General features: G+C 43.5%; 1 protein-coding gene across 6 annotated transcripts in view; it reads right to left on the bottom strand.

Moving 5' to 3' along the window:
• The window catches only part of LOC112214371 (transcription factor EC), a 56,233-nt gene that overhangs the window by 14,942 nt on the left and 25,688 nt on the right, over positions 1-15,603 (bottom strand). The window contains exons 1-2 of one of the 6 annotated variants that reach the window (XM_024373045.2): positions 3,870-4,343; positions 36-114 (exon numbers count right to left, since the gene is read on the bottom strand). The exons of 3 other annotated variants lie outside the window; for them this stretch is intronic. In XM_024373045.2, coding sequence (XP_024228813.1) covers positions 36-104 — 69 coding nt within the window. In that variant the 5' untranslated portion in view covers positions 105-114; positions 3,870-4,343. Of the gene's footprint in view, positions 1-35; positions 115-3,869; positions 4,344-15,603 lie in introns of those variants that run through there. 2 more of the 6 variants (XM_024373044.2, XM_024373047.2) reach the window with 2 other exon arrangements.

The following is a 15,603-nucleotide window of genomic DNA, read 5'->3' as shown; positions in this document are numbered from 1 at the left end:
GCATTTGGCTTTCAACACCGGAGATTTGTACAAACTTTGCTGTCGGTCTCTCCAACATCTGCGACATTGTTTGAATATTGAAATTCGATCTCCAGCTGTCCCATATTAATGCACCTGTCAGGACGAGACAGACAAGCAGACAGTTTATCTCAGCCAGTCGAAATCATGAATCAGTTAGCATAATTTTTATGGATATATACAATGAAATCTCAATAGAAAACTAAATGCAGCTAGTTTGCAGTCTTTCCAGCTTCAGTTTGAAGTGATTGTGCTAGCTGTGTTGTTGGCTAGCTTCTCTGAACAACAGTGTCCTAATGAGTATGCACATTTTCTATGCCAGGCGAAATCGCACATCATTAGCTCATTGTTATGAATGTACACCAATAAATGTCACTAAAAAAACATCTTAAACAAATGCAAATGCAGCTACTTTGCTGTATGACGTGATGGTCAGTTAGCCGTAGTTGGCTAGCTAGCAAGCAAGGGATAAGAACTTTGCCAGCCAGTATGGCAATGGAATATTTAGAACGAACGACTAGGTCGCGTCCATATACACAGAACAAAAAGACTTAACGACTGGGTCGCGTCTCTGGAACCCGAACCGATAGAACAAACAACCAGCCAGCCTAGGTATTAACCTCAGATTTGTGTCGGGACTATATTGTCACGTCTGCTCCCACACCCACACACCCTATTGGTTTGGATATCGCTTATAATTATTTTCTTCTATGTCAAAATGACCCAAAGTCAGGTTTGTTTGTGCACTTGACCCATGCCCTTATTCTGTCCCACTGTACAAGATACGTAGTTGAATGCTCTCCATATCATTCCATTAGCATATACATCATCAAGCAGTATGCCTAACAGACATTGGCACTGTGGATGTACTGTAGGCCTGAGGCAGACATATTTTGTACTCCCAATGCAGTTGGCTTATGATTGAATCAGAGCATAAATTTGTTGTTGTTTCGTTTGTTTTTCTAATGGCTGGTGGGGAGAATATCCATGAGAGCTTTGACTCCTATTAGGACGGCAGCTGTGACCACTTCATAACTTTGTTTTCACTGCTTAAGCCACTAAAACGAGGAATGTCTCACAATGTCTCTTACTGTCTGTCTCCTGTATAACATATCACATTATTTCACACGACATAGCTGTGATGGCACTGAAAAAGAAAGTGCATCATGTTTATGAAATGTTCTGTCGGTTATGATAAATGAGAGTTAAATGGGATGCGCAGTATGTCAAAGTCAACAAGAAAACCCTAATAATGTATGGACAGATTCAGGCTTCCCATTAAATGAGCTTTTATGATGAAGATGGTCATAAAAAATTGGGCTAAAAACATTTTCAAGACGAAACTTGGTAAAAAAAAAACATTCACATTCTAACGACATCACGTAAGGCCGTGCAAAAGTTACTAAGAACGCTTTAAAATATTAAATTAAGTTAATTGATGTTTTTAACGTTTAAACGTACGAACTGTACATAATATCCATACTCAAATCTACTTTAAATTGTGACAAAGATGCACTGATTTACCTCGGTATGTGCGTTCTCCTTGAAGTCAGACAGTGAAGCCCTGCAGTAGCACAGTGATCTATGGCCTTTGATGATGCCTCTGTATGTCACAGAGCTCACTAGTGTTCACTATTCTAGATAGCCAGCTGTTGTTTAACTCAGTTTCACCCTTACACAAGTTCTTGTTTCACTTCAGACTAATCTGGATTATGAAACACTGGGTTATTATTTCGGCTTGGACAGGATTTTTCAATTCTGGACGTAACTGTTGGGATTCATTTCTACTATGAATCCCAACCTTTAGTGTTATAAAGCATTAAGTATTGTGAAGTAAGAACTACTACATTAATGCTATGCAGTAATGCTCTTTCTGTGGTGTAAATACAGAAATGGATACAGACCTACAGTGGGGAGAACAAGTATTTGATACACTGCCGATTTTGCAGGTTTTCCTACTTACAAAGCATGTAGAGGTCTGTCATTTTTTTTAATCATAGGTACACTTCAACTGTGAGAGACGGAATCTAAAACGAAAATCCAGAATTGTTTGCAATTACAGAGATCATACGTTTCCTGTAGTTCTTGACCAGGTCTGCACACACTGCAGCACACTCCTCCATGCAGACATTCTCCAGATCCAGGTTTCGGGGCTGTCGCTGGGCAATACGGACTTTCAGCTCCCTCCAAAGATTTTCTATTGGGTTCAGGTCTGGACACTGGCTAGGACACTCCAGGACCTTGAGATGCTTCTTACAGAGCCACTCCTTAGTTGCCCTGGCTGTGTGTTTCGGGTCGTTGTCATGCTGGAAGATCCAGCCACGACCCATCTTCAATGCTCTTACTGAGGGAAGGAGGTTGTTGGCCAAGATCTCGCGATACATGGCCCCATCCATCCTCCCCTCAATACAGTGCAGTCGTCCTGTCACCTTTGCAGAAAAGCATCCCCAAAGAATGATGTTTCCACCTCCATGCTTCACAGTTGGGATGTTGTTCTTGGGGTTGTACTCATCCTTCTTCTTCCTCCAAACACGGCGAGTGGAGTTTAGACCAAAAAGCTCTATTTTTGTCTCATCAGACTACATGACCTTCTCCCATTCCTCCTCTGGATCATCCAGATGGTCATTGGCAAACTTCAGACGGGCCTGGACATGCGTTGGCTTGATCAGAGGGACCTTGCGTGCGCTGCAGGATTTTAATCCATGATGGCGTTGTGTGTTACTAATGGTTTTCTTTGAGACTGTGGTCCCATCTCTCTTCAGGTCATTGACCAGGTCCTGTTGTGTAGTTCTGGGCTGATCCCTCACCTTCCTCATGATCATTGATGCTCCACGAGGTGAGATCTTGCAGGGAGCCCCAGACCGAGGGTGATTGACCGTCATATTGAACTTCTTCCATTTTCTAATAACTGCGCCAACAGTTGTTGCCTTCTCACCAAGCTGCTTGCCTATTGTCCTGTAGCCCATCCAGCCTTGTGCAGGTCTACAATTTTATCCCTGATGACCTTACACAGCTCTCTAGTCTTGGCCATTTTGAAGAGGTTGGAGTCTGTTTGATTGAGTGTGTGGACAGGTGTCTTTTACACAGGTAACGAGTTCAAACAGGTGCAGTTAATACAGGTAATGAGTGGAGAACAGGAGGGATTCTTAAAGAAAAACTAACAGGTCTGTAAGAGCCGGAATTCTTACTGGTTGGTAGGTGATCAAATACTTATGTCATGCAATAAAATGCAAATTAATTACTTAAAAATCATACAATGCGATTTTCTGGATTTTTGTTTTAGATTCCATCTCCCACAGTTGAAGTGTACCTATGATAAAAATTACAGACCTCTACATGCTTTGTAAGTAGGAAAACCTGCAAAATCAGCAGTGTATCAAATACTTGTTCTCCCCACTGTATATGGAACACGACAGATATGTTCTCAGACATGGTTCCTGTGGATATTGCTGAGCCAGCTAACCAGTTAATAGCTGTGACCACACATCTGAGATTGTATAGAAGGAGGAGAGATATTTCCACACTGAGTATAATTGCCCTTTTTTGGAATGTCAGTCTTGAAGATCATGCTCTATGGAACTGTGTGTGTATGTGCATGTGTAAGTAGTAAGTGAGTATTATATAGGTCACACAGAAAATGCCATTACAATAACCCACCATACATAGACACCCCATCAACCAAACAAAGCACTTTCACTTGCATCCAAGCACAAGATCTGCGAGTACCTCCATATACATGCAGTATCCTGGGTGAGACTGCAGAGACCCCCCCCCTCCCCTTTTTTCTCCCTCTCTCTTTCCCTATTTATCCCCATCTTTCCCTCTCTCCTTTGCCTGCTGTTGTCACCTACCGGCAGTATCTGGATCTCAGTCAGAGTGATCACTTTGACCACACAGGATCGACTCATGGCTCCGAGAGTGACGGCCTCCGCCTACAGAGACGACTCAGGCAACAGAAGAAGAAGCACTACCGTACTGCCTGTCTGTCAGGATCCCAGAAACAGAAAAAGGAGAAGAAGAGTGGAGCTGCCATGTGCGCTTCCTGAGCTTTGCTGAAACTAACGTATGTCGTTCCAGGAAAGGAAGGTATGACACATCAGCTTTTTGGAGAGCAGGTCCACTTCCTTTAAGTGTGTGTGGGCGTGCGTGCGTGAGCCAAGCACTCATTGCAAACCCTAACATTGGTTAGGAAAAGGCCTGACTGTGGCAGAAATACAGATGGCAGTTGGTCTGAAGCAGGCAGGGGGGGATAGTTCTGTGTTCCTGCCTCTGACTTGCCACACTTTCCTGCCTGAAACCCTTTCAGCTCTGATTAGCACATTCCTCCCAGGTTATCTCACTGACACTCACTTCCCCAGGAATCCCTTTACTACACACACACACAGGTCTCACTGGGCATTCAGAAGGCATTGTGCTTACCAGAACCTCTCTGTACCAGAAGTACTGAGGACAGCAAAGTGGAAGCTTGTGTGACTCAACCTCTTGATCCTGTAGCATCAGATAATGCCAAAACGTTCAGCGAAATGTCCAAGCCAACAAACACCTGGTCTGGGAAATGGATTCTTACATTAGGGAACCATATTTCAGGAATGAGACTGATAGTATTTTTTTTTAATGCTTTCTCACCCAAATATTCTGCAAAAACATTGTGTTGTGTCTGTTTGTCACTATAGCTTAATTCTCACTACTTCAGTCGATGTCAGCTGTATCAATATTTGTGATGATTGAACGTCCTAATAACTTTAGACACAGTTAAGTAAACGTATCAGAGCTGAATTTAAGTACAGCAATAAGTGTTCAGATGCCATTACAATGAAGCAGATAGCAAGCACATGGTCTTTGGAGTGCATGCTTAACTTGACACTTAAATGCTCAATCAAGGCCATGTCTCGCAGTGTCGTAACGAAGCATGTTGTTGTGAATTAGTTTTCTGATGGGAGGCTTGTTTGTGACGTAATAAACACACATGTTTCTGGGCCTGAATGGTTCATGATTTTATTATTGTGGGAAATCCTTAAACTGATACCGTTAGGCTACTGGCCTTAGTGGAGTCATTGTGTTAACTGACAGTTTTAATTATCTGAGTAAATGAGCAGTCAAATTGAAGTGACACTTTAGCAAATGTTTTAGTATCATTTTGTTCTGCATTTAGTGGACAGGAAGTTCTCAACTGGGAAGGAAGTTGGAGTTCTCAGACAAGTGCTTGTTCAGCGCTCTCTCTGTGTGTGTGTGTGTGTGTGTGTGTGTGTGTGTGTGTGTGTGTGTGTGTGTGTGTGTGTGTGTGTGTGTGTGTGTGTGTGTGTGTGTGTGTGTGTGTGTGTGTGTGTGTGTGTGTGTGTGTGTGTGTGTGTGTGTGCGCGTGCGTGCGTGTGTGTGTATCTTTGTATGACCCCTTATGCCTACGTCTATTTTCGCCACTGCCAAAATTCCTGGCTGGCCATTTTCCATTCATCTTGGGGCCCATCCAGAATGCTCACCTTTGTTAGTCCCACACACCACAGCAGATATATTTAAAACATGAGCAAGGTACTTCCTGTAAGAGTTGGCCTGCTTCTGAGACAAGACTTCAAAGTCCTGCTCCCACATCTAAGGGCTGTTTTATCCTGCTAGAAAAGGAATGCATAATAGCCGCTGCACCTCCCTTTAATGATTCATATAGAAATTAAATATTACAGCCACTTTAACGTCAGTGTTATATGTGTGCCTAACTGTTACCTTGAGCTTGATGTTGGTATAGGAGTGATATGTGCCTGTATTGGAAATGTTGACCTTGTATTCGTACATTTCTTTACAATGCGCATGTACCGTAGCCTACGGTATATTGGGAATAGAGAGATGTCTACTGTGCAGATGGATATAATGTTGATTGGTTTTAATAAAGACTTGCTTGTCCGTACCAATCACAGTATCTATTGTACAACGTACAAAATCCGACAGCATGCAATAGATATTGTAAACTTTGATATGAGTGAATTAGGAATGTCATTGCATTTCTCGAATGCAATATAACATTTTAAGGGAGTAGATTTTTAATTCTAGATAAACCTATAATTAGCTAATTGGTGGCAATATCTTTTGTCCAACGCATATCTTTCAGTTTCTGTTTTAATCATCCATAGCCTAAAGAGACCCCTCAAACACTGAATGACCCTTTGGCTAACTAACAGTACCATCCACACAGACACACATGCACATATACATACATGCACACATACATATGCACACACACACACACACACACACATGCTCATACACAAGCACACTCACACGAATCGAGACTTTTGAAGAAGAGGAGCAGCAATGTTACAAACAATGTCATACACTCCTAATAGGTTCTTAGGGTGAAGAGGGGAGATGAACGAGACCGTTCTTCTTTAGTCATTTCGCAGGAGATGTAATTACAGTGAAATGGAGTAATGTGATTTTCGCCCTTAAATCAATTAGGCCGGTCCGTCCCTGTCATGGATGACAAGATGCTGTTCACAGGGACACCTGAGAGCTAAGGCATCTAAGGTCATCCTCCTCCCTCCCTTCTTCCTTCTCTTTGCTTCAGTTTAAATGACTGAGATTAAAAGGTAGATTGGAAATTTGGAAGGTATTCCAATTTTCCTGTGAACCTAGCAGCGCCAATGAGAGGCGTGCCTGTATGGATCTCCCTGTGATACGCTTGTCTTGAACTAGGGTAATGAGCTGCTATAGTAGGGGAGAACCGGGCCGAAAAATAACACTTTCATCATTACTCAGAGATCGATAGAGCTAGAGACACCTTATTTTATGACAACTTATATATGTTCTCTACCATTAGCAGCTGTAATTTCATTCCTACGCTAAATTAGTTGAAATGAAATAGACTGTCACGCCCTGGTCTGTTTCACCTGTCCTTGTGATTGTCTCCTCCCCCTCCAGGTGTCGCTTATTCTCCCTGGTATATCTATCCCTGTGTTTCCTGTCTCTCTGTGCCAGTTCGTCTTGTATGTTCAAGTCAACCGGCGTGTTTTTTTCCCGTGCTCCTGCTTTTCTTTTCTCTTTACTAGTCCTCCTGGTTTTGACCTTTGCCCGTTTTTCTGGACTCCATTCCTGCCTGCCTGACCATTCTGCCTGCCCTGACCTCGAGCCTGCCTGACCATTCTGCCTGCCCTGACCTCGAGCCTGCCTGATCATCCTGTACCTCTGGAACTCTGAACTGGTTTTGACCTTTTGCCTGTCCACGACCATTCTCTTGCCTACCCCTTTTGAATTGTTAATAAACATCTTGGACTTTAACCGTCTGCCTCCTGTGTCTGCATCTGGGTCTCGCCTTGTGCCTTTATATAGACAGAGAACAGAACAACTGCACCGTTACTTTGTAGCTATCGATGGGGCGGGAGTAACACAGCCTTGGGACAGAAGTAACAGTGGGCGAGAAGTGCAAAATATCGGTCTTTTCTTCATGTTTCTGGTTTGTAATGCACGTTACTTCCAACAAATGTTCCTCAGCCATAATGTCATGTTTCATGTCCATTTTGAATAGTTAATGCTAAAGGTTCGTAATTTATGAAAATGAACCATGCGTCCATATCGCAACGTTGCACAACCACAATATTTTGCCTTCCAATATTAATCAGATTAAAATTGATCACCTAATAGCTATGTTAACCATGATTTCCACATCTCACGTTAATGGGAATGTAGTAGATGTTTTTCACCATTTTCAATGACTTCATGCTTAGCCCTACCAATCAGGTGCGCTCCACCTTGTCATGCACACTCCTCGTGTCTTGATAAAAATAAAACATCTTTGTTTTCCTCACAGACAGACATAAAGGCCCTGTACATGGGTTGAATGGGGTTTTCAGTTGTTTTTATATTCACTATCGTTTTTGAAAATGATGAGATATACTGTTGAGATGCTACTGAAAGGCTAAAGACCTGCTGTTAAAATGCTGCTGATAGTCGACAAATGGTTTGTTGAACACCTGTAGATGAACTACAGACAGACTTTGACATGTGACTGATAGTCCATCTGTAGATACTTTACAAACTATCCAAATAAAATGTTACTGATTAGAGAAGCGTGATCAACATCAACTACAGAATGCATCAACACAATTTGAGGGCTCAGAATGTCCACTCAGTGTCCCTGTTGTCACGGAACATTTTACCTTTACAATTCAGTCATTTAGCAGACACTCTTATTCAGAGCGACTTACAGGAGCAATTCGGGTTAAGTACCTTGCTCAGGGGCACATCGGCAGATGTTTCACCTAGTCGGCTCGGGGATTCGAACCAGCGCCCTTTTGGTTACTGGCCCAACACTCTTACCCACTAGGCTACCATCAAATGGCTATAGTTGTTCTTGTCATTACTCAAGCACGAGCAGCTTTAACTTCAGGAGGTAATAGTGTGACAAATCTGAATCATAAACCTCCCAGGTGGTACTCACGAAACCCTCACCTCCCCCTGAATCACCAAACGGCCGTCTCCTGCCACATGACTTCTCCATCCTCCCTGACCCTCAGACACAAAGCTGCCCAGCGCCACAGAGCAGTGGCTTATGGGTAAACTGCTGTGTCTGTGTCTGCAGTTTTGGGAGGCATCTTTGTCCCTAACCTTGGCCGAGCACTGGGTTGACCACTCGTCTGGGACTAAACGGATCCTCTTTATTGTCATCCTCTGGGTGAGGTTAGGAGAAGTGGCATTGCAGGCTACTTTAATCTGTGTTTTGGCAGAGAGGGAAGGGGAGTACAAAGAGGTCACTTCTATAACATTGAGGTCCTAAGATATGCACTCAGGAAAGAGATGTCGATACCGTAACTCGAGCAGAGCACAATTTCATGGAACAAATGTACTCAAGTTTTTTTTCACTTCCAAGAAATATACCTGTATAACAGAGTAGGCTGGTGTGATGAGCTATAGGAAGATGGGTTCATTGTAATGGCTGGAATGGATCAATGGAAAGGTATCAAACTGATCAAACATATGCAAACCCCATTGATGCCGTTCCATTCATTCCAATCCAGGTATTACACTGAGCCCAATCCTCCTATAGCTCCTCCTACCAGCCTCCACTGCTGTATGATATATTGGATATTTTCTTAAGTAGATGTTCCGATAGCAAAGCAGTAGTCTGAAAAGAATGCATGTCAAAAGCAGACTGAATACTATCATTGTAGTACTGTATACCTAACGCAATGATATTTTCACTGATGGCCTCTCCATTGACAAAATCTATTTTCACAAATTGATTGAATTTGAAGGGGGAAAAAAGTTCCATACTATGTCTCATTGTAACCACCACCATTTTATTGTTCTACTTGATTTCATATTTTACCACGCTAAGAGTCATAAACATTTTCTGCTCTTTTTTCATGTTTTATTTAATTAGGCAGGTCAGTTAAGCACAATGTCTTATTTACGATGACGGCCTACCAAGAGGCAAAAGGCCTACTGTGGGATGAAAAGAAAATGTATGACATAACACACATCACGGCAAGAGAGACACCAGAACACTACACAAAGAGAGACCTAAAGACAACAACACAGCATGGCAGCAACACATGACAACACAGCATGGTAGCAACACAACATTGTTTACATTGTTACGCTGATTGTCAGGCTGAACACAACCAGTGCACATTTAATGCAATAGGTTTTAACCAACCCTTGTTGGTCTGTCTTATTTCAGGAACAATTAGGAAAACAGCGAGCTTCCGCTCAGAGCAGAAAGCGATCCCATAGAGGTAAGAGAATGGAAAGCAATTGGTCCATTTTACACCAAATGTCAGGGTAGATGAAATGAGAGTGAACTATTAGCTGGCCTGTCATGGCTGTCTGATTCTGGGAAGCTCACGCTGCTTTCCTATTGTTTTGATTTATCATCTACTCTGTGACTGAGGGAGAAAAGCTGACAGCTCACAAAAAAATGGTTTCATTTCAACCAGGGTGATATTTACTGCGCCGGTGTGAATAATATTTCATTCAGAGTTACTAAAAGCAGCCCTGCCTGGCTTATAACGTGGAGACTGGAGATGGGGAAAAAAAGCGCTGGTCGCATCCCTGCCTTACCTCCTCCCCCAACTGACCTTTTGGATCTGGAGTAAAATCTTCCTCCAAACTTTTGAAAGTGCACATTAAATATATATCTGGGCTAAATCTGCAAGCCACCGTTCAAAACCTTTCACTCAATATATTCATTACGCCCCCCCTAATCTGATTGTGGGAAATTAAATAATGCAATAGCTGTTTAATGAGAACTAAGCAGAACATTTGATCAACTTTGACCTTACAGGAACAAATATTATGTGGTTTGTGTGTGGCGGACAAAGGCGCTTTTGTCCTGAGCGTCTTTGGTCCCCTGTCATGGCACAGTTGGATGTTTAGAGGGGGAGAGGGAGACAGAGCGCACGCGCACACAGGAGAGGATCTGTGCTACCCAGAGGCACCCAGGCTGAGGTTAGAAGCGACTGTGAGCCAGTGAAAGCGGTGAAGGATAGGGGGGAGGAAGTAGAGTAGATGGACACCCTGTCCCCTGTCTTGTTGCGAGGTGGTTACTGTGTTGTAGAAGCAAGGGGGAAACCCACATACAGTGTAAAGACATGAGGATTTGAGAAAAGTTGCCGGATCGTAAATTAAAATTGTTATTGTGGTTAGGCTCACAAGACACTGATTGGATGTTTACTCAGATACTGTGAAAACATTGAACGTACAAAAGGCCAATAAGTCCTCTTATCAACTCCACATTCCCGACACACACAGCAGCACATAAATCTCAACACTCGCATTGCATAGCCCAGCTAAATGTTGTTTACACATGATCATGCGTCACAGTCACTTCTATACACTTCTATTAGCCTTGTTAATTCCGATTACATGCCATGTGTCATTTTGACAAATACTGTGACAAACAAAATGTTTTTTTTTTTTTTTTCTTACCCAAGGGAATAATGACTGGATATACATTTTACAAGATCATCACAATCCTATTGCCCCGGGGATATGTTGTTATGTGTCACACTCTTAGTAACCCATATGCCTTCAGAAAGTACAGTATTCACACCCCTTGACTTTTTCCACATTTTGTTGTGTTACAGCCAGAATTGATTAAATTTAGATTTTTTTTTGTCACTGGCCTTCACACAATACCCTATAATGTCAAATTGGAATGAGGTTTTTACAAATTTTTACCCATTAATAAAATATTAAAAGCTGAAATGTCTTGAGTCTATTTAGTTGTTATGGAAAGCCTGAATAAATTCAGGAATGTAAAATTTGCTTCAAAAGTCACATAATAAGTTGCATGGACTCTGTGTGCAATAATAGTGTTTAAGATGATTTTTGAATGACTACCTCATCTCTGTACCCCACACTGTCACGCCCTGACCTTAGAGAGCCTTGTTTATTCTCTATTTGGTTAGGTCAGGGTGTGACTTGGGTGGGCAAATCTATGTTTCTATTTCTTTGTTGGCCTAGTATGGTTCCCAGTCAGAGGCAGCTGTTTATTGTTGTCTCTGATTGGGGATCATACTTAGGCAGCCCTTTTTCCCAACTTAGATTGTGGGATCTTGATTTTGTTAGTTGCTGTATAGCCTGCAAAACTTTACATTCGTTTTGTATTTTGTATATTTTTTTTGGTGTTCATATTAAATAAAGAAAAAATGTACGCCTACAACGCTGCACCTTAGTCCAATCAATCTTTCAACGAATGTAACAGAAGATCCCACCACAAGCGGACCAAGCAGCGTGGTCAGGAGGAGAGGACAAGATGGAAACCCGAGAGGCAGCCCCCAAAATATATTTTGGGGGGCAGATGATGTGGGCGTCGGTGCTGAGGGTTGAGTCCGAGACCGAGGAGGAATTCTTGGACCGTTTGAGCGAGGAGTGGTTGGCAGTGGAGAGGGACGAAAGAGTTTATAGGGGTTGGAGTCTGGAGCAAGACAGTCGCATTGAGGAGCGTGTGACCCTTCAGGCACCATGCTTTGCGGTTACACCTACTGTGTCTCCGGTACGCATCCACAGCCCGGTGTGCTCTGTTCCAGCTCCCCTCATTTGCAGTGCTAGAGTGGGCATTCAGCCAGGACGGGTTGTGCCAGCTCTACGCTCCAGACCTCCAGTGCGCCTCCTCGGGTCCAGGATATCCTGCTCCGGCTCTACGCACTGTGTCGCCAGTGCACCTTCACAGCCCAGTGCGTCCTGTGCCGGCACCCCGCACTTGCGAAAAGTGAGCATCCAGCCAGGACGCGTTGTGCCAGCTCTACGCTCCAGACCTCCAGTTCTCCTCCACGGTCCAGTATATCCTGTGCCAGCTCCATGCACCCAGCCTCCAGTGTGTGTCTCCAGGCTGGTACGTCCTGTGCCTGCCCCACGCACGAAGCCTCCAGTGATGATCCATGGCCCGAAGCCTCCAGTGGTGATCCATGGCACGAAGCCTCCAGTGGTGATCCATGGCCCGAAGCCTCCAGTGATGATCCATGGCACAAAGCCTCCAGTGATGATCCATGGCCCAAAGCCTCCAGTGATGATCCATGGCACGAAGCCTCCAGTGATGATCCATGGCCCGAAGCCTCCAGTGATGATCCATGGCCCTGAGCCTGCAGTGATGATCCATGGCACAAAGCCTGCAGTGATGATCCATGGCACAAAGCCTCCAGTGATGATCCATGGCACAAAGCCTCCAGTGATGATCCATGGCCCGAAGCCTCTAGGGACGGTCTGCAGTCCAGAGCCTCCAGCGACTGTCTGCAGTCCAGAGCCTTCAGCGACAGTCTGCAGCCTAGAGCCGCCTGCGAGGGTTCCCAGTCCGGAGCCTGCAGCGACGGTCCCCAGTCCGGAGCCTCCAGCGAAGGTCCCCAGTCCGGAGCCTCCAGCGACGGTCCCCAGTCTGGAGCCTCCAGCGACGGTTCCCAGTCTGGAGTCCGCGATGACGATCTACGGTCCGGAGTCTGCAATGACGATCTACGGTCCGGAGTCCCCGGTGACAATCCCTGCACCAGAGGCACCACCAAAGTGGGGTGAGCCTCAAGCGGAGCGGTGTCTGCGTCCCGCACCGGAGCCTCCACTGAGATGAGATGCCCACCCCGACCGTCCCCTATAGGTTCAGGTTTGCAGCCGGAGTCCGCACCTTTGGTGGGGGGGGTACTGTCATGCCCTAACCTTAGAGAGCCTTGTTTATTCTCTATTTGGTTAGGTCAGGTTGTGACTTGGGTTGGCAAATCTATGTTTCTATTTCTTTGTTGGCCTAGTATGGTTCCCAATCAGAGGCAGCTGTTTATCGTTGTCTCTGATTGGGGATCGTACTTAGGCAGCCCTTTTCCCACCTTAGATTGTGGGATCTTGATTTTGTTAGTTGCTGTATAGCCTGCAGAACTTTACATTCGTTTTGTATTTTTTTATTTTTTTTGGTGTTCATTTTAAATAAAGAAAAAATGCACGCCTACCATGCTGCACCTTGGTCCAATCAATCTTTCAACGAACGTAACACACACATACAATTATCTGTAAGGTCCCTCAGAAGAGCAGTGAATGTCAAACACAGATTCAACCACAAAGACCAGGGAGGTTTTCCAATGCCTCACAAAGACGGGCACCTATTGGTAGATGGGCGAAAATAAAAAAGTAGACATTGAACATTCCTTTGAACATGGTGAAGTTATTAATTACACTTTGGATGGTGTATCAATACACCCAATCAATACAAAGATACTTCCCAACTCAGTTGCCGGAGAGGAAGGAAACAGCTCAGGGATTTCACCATGAGTCCAATGGTAACTTTAAAACAGTTACAGAGTTTAATGGCTGTGGTGGGAGAGAACTGAGGATGGATCAACAACATTGTAGTTACTCTACAATATTAACTTAATTGACAGAGTGCAGAATATAAATATTCCAAAACATGCATCCTGTTTGCAACAAGGCACTAAAGTAATACTGCAAAAATGTGGCAAACCAATTAACCTTTTGACCTAAATACAAAGTCTTATGTTTGGGGCAAATCCAACAGAACACATTACTGAATACCACTCTCCATATTTTAAAGCATAGTGGTGGCTGCATCATGTTATGGGTATGCTTGTAATCGTTAAGGACTGTGGAGTTTTTCAGGATAAAAAATAAATGGAATGCATCTAAGCACAGGCAAAATCCTGCAAAGTATTGACTCATGTCTAAAACATGTTTTTACTTTGTCATTATGGGGTATTGTGTGTAGATGGGTGAGAAAATAAATATTTTTAATCCAGTTTGAATTAAGGCTGGAACACAACAAAATGTGAAATAAGTCAAGGGGTATGAATACTTTCTGAAGGCGCTGTAATTGACCTCTGTATTCCGTTTGTTTTACTGGCTTTAATTGTACTCTACTATCTATTAAAGTTCTACAGATACTTACAACTCGGCATGCAAATGTATTTTTTCCACTGACAACAGACGGGGATGTAATGAACTATCCCCAAAGTACTCTACTATAGTTCATAACAGTACTGTTATAACTTAATCAAATAGATTTTAATATTCAATAATTTCTTTATAGAACAATAATTAATTGTCCAGGCCAGTCTGCTTTAAATTGGATCAATGGCCCCCCTTTTTTCTTAATTGATTAATCATTTCAGCCTGAGTTTAATTTGATATTGACGAAGACGAGGCCCCCAGAGCGAGGAGTACAAAGTACACCACTGTGCCAGCCTCCCTTGGCCAGTCTGTCAAAGAGGGGCCTTGTCTCCCCATGTCCTGTCGTGGGTCTCCGTCCCCTGTCCCAGTCCTATCTCTTTAGGACCTGATCCAAGATCGAGCGCCAAGATAGTCACGGAGGAAATATACAATGATTTGTTGGACATCAGATAAGGTCCGTTTCTCATCTCGGCGAATCAGCTGTATTCTTAGCCTGTCTGCGTGTAGAGGAGAAGCCTTTTCTCTTTTTAAGTTTTCCTCGCTTCTAAAACCCTCTCAAGACCAACTGATCTACTTTGATTTGTATGCGTACAGTAGCAGGTGTAGGCTAGCACAATCTATACCAGCACAATATACTGGCGTCCCGTGGATCAATTTCCTAAAAACACATGTAAAAACTGTTGGGGGTCTCAACTTACGGTTGAGAGTTAGAATACTAGAATACACAAGGTGTAATATCTGAATGTGGTTGTGCATCAGCAGTTTTTCTGTGTCACTGACAGTCACTCATTTAGCCCATGTCAGATAAATTAGTTTAGATTGTGTAACGGCTGTTGGTGGAAGAAGGTGAGGACCAAGGTGCAGCGTTGTACGTGTTCATCAATATTTTTATTTTATTTTAGTTGTTTTTTTTTACCCTTGTTCATCATTATTTAATAGAACATAACACTGAATGACAAAACAACAAAGAGAACAACCAAAACAGTTCTGTCTGGTGCAGACACAGAAACAGAAAGCAACTACCCACAAAACCCATGTGGGCAAGAGCTACCTAAGTATGGTTCTCAATCAGAGACAACGACAGACAGCTGTCCCTGATTGAGAACCATACCCGGCCAAAAACAAAGAAATACAAAAACATAGAAAGAAGAACATAGAATGCCCACCCTAGTCACACCCTGGCCTAACCAAAATAGAGAATAAAAAGCCTCTCTATGGCCA

The sequence above is a fragment of the Oncorhynchus tshawytscha genome, linkage group LG15 (assembly GCF_018296145.1).
Source record: "Oncorhynchus tshawytscha isolate Ot180627B linkage group LG15, Otsh_v2.0, whole genome shotgun sequence".
Classification (NCBI taxonomy): Eukaryota; Metazoa; Chordata; class Actinopteri; order Salmoniformes; family Salmonidae; genus Oncorhynchus; species Oncorhynchus tshawytscha.
Note: the sequence above shows the minus strand (reverse complement) of the source record. Positions and strands in the feature narration are given on the sequence as shown.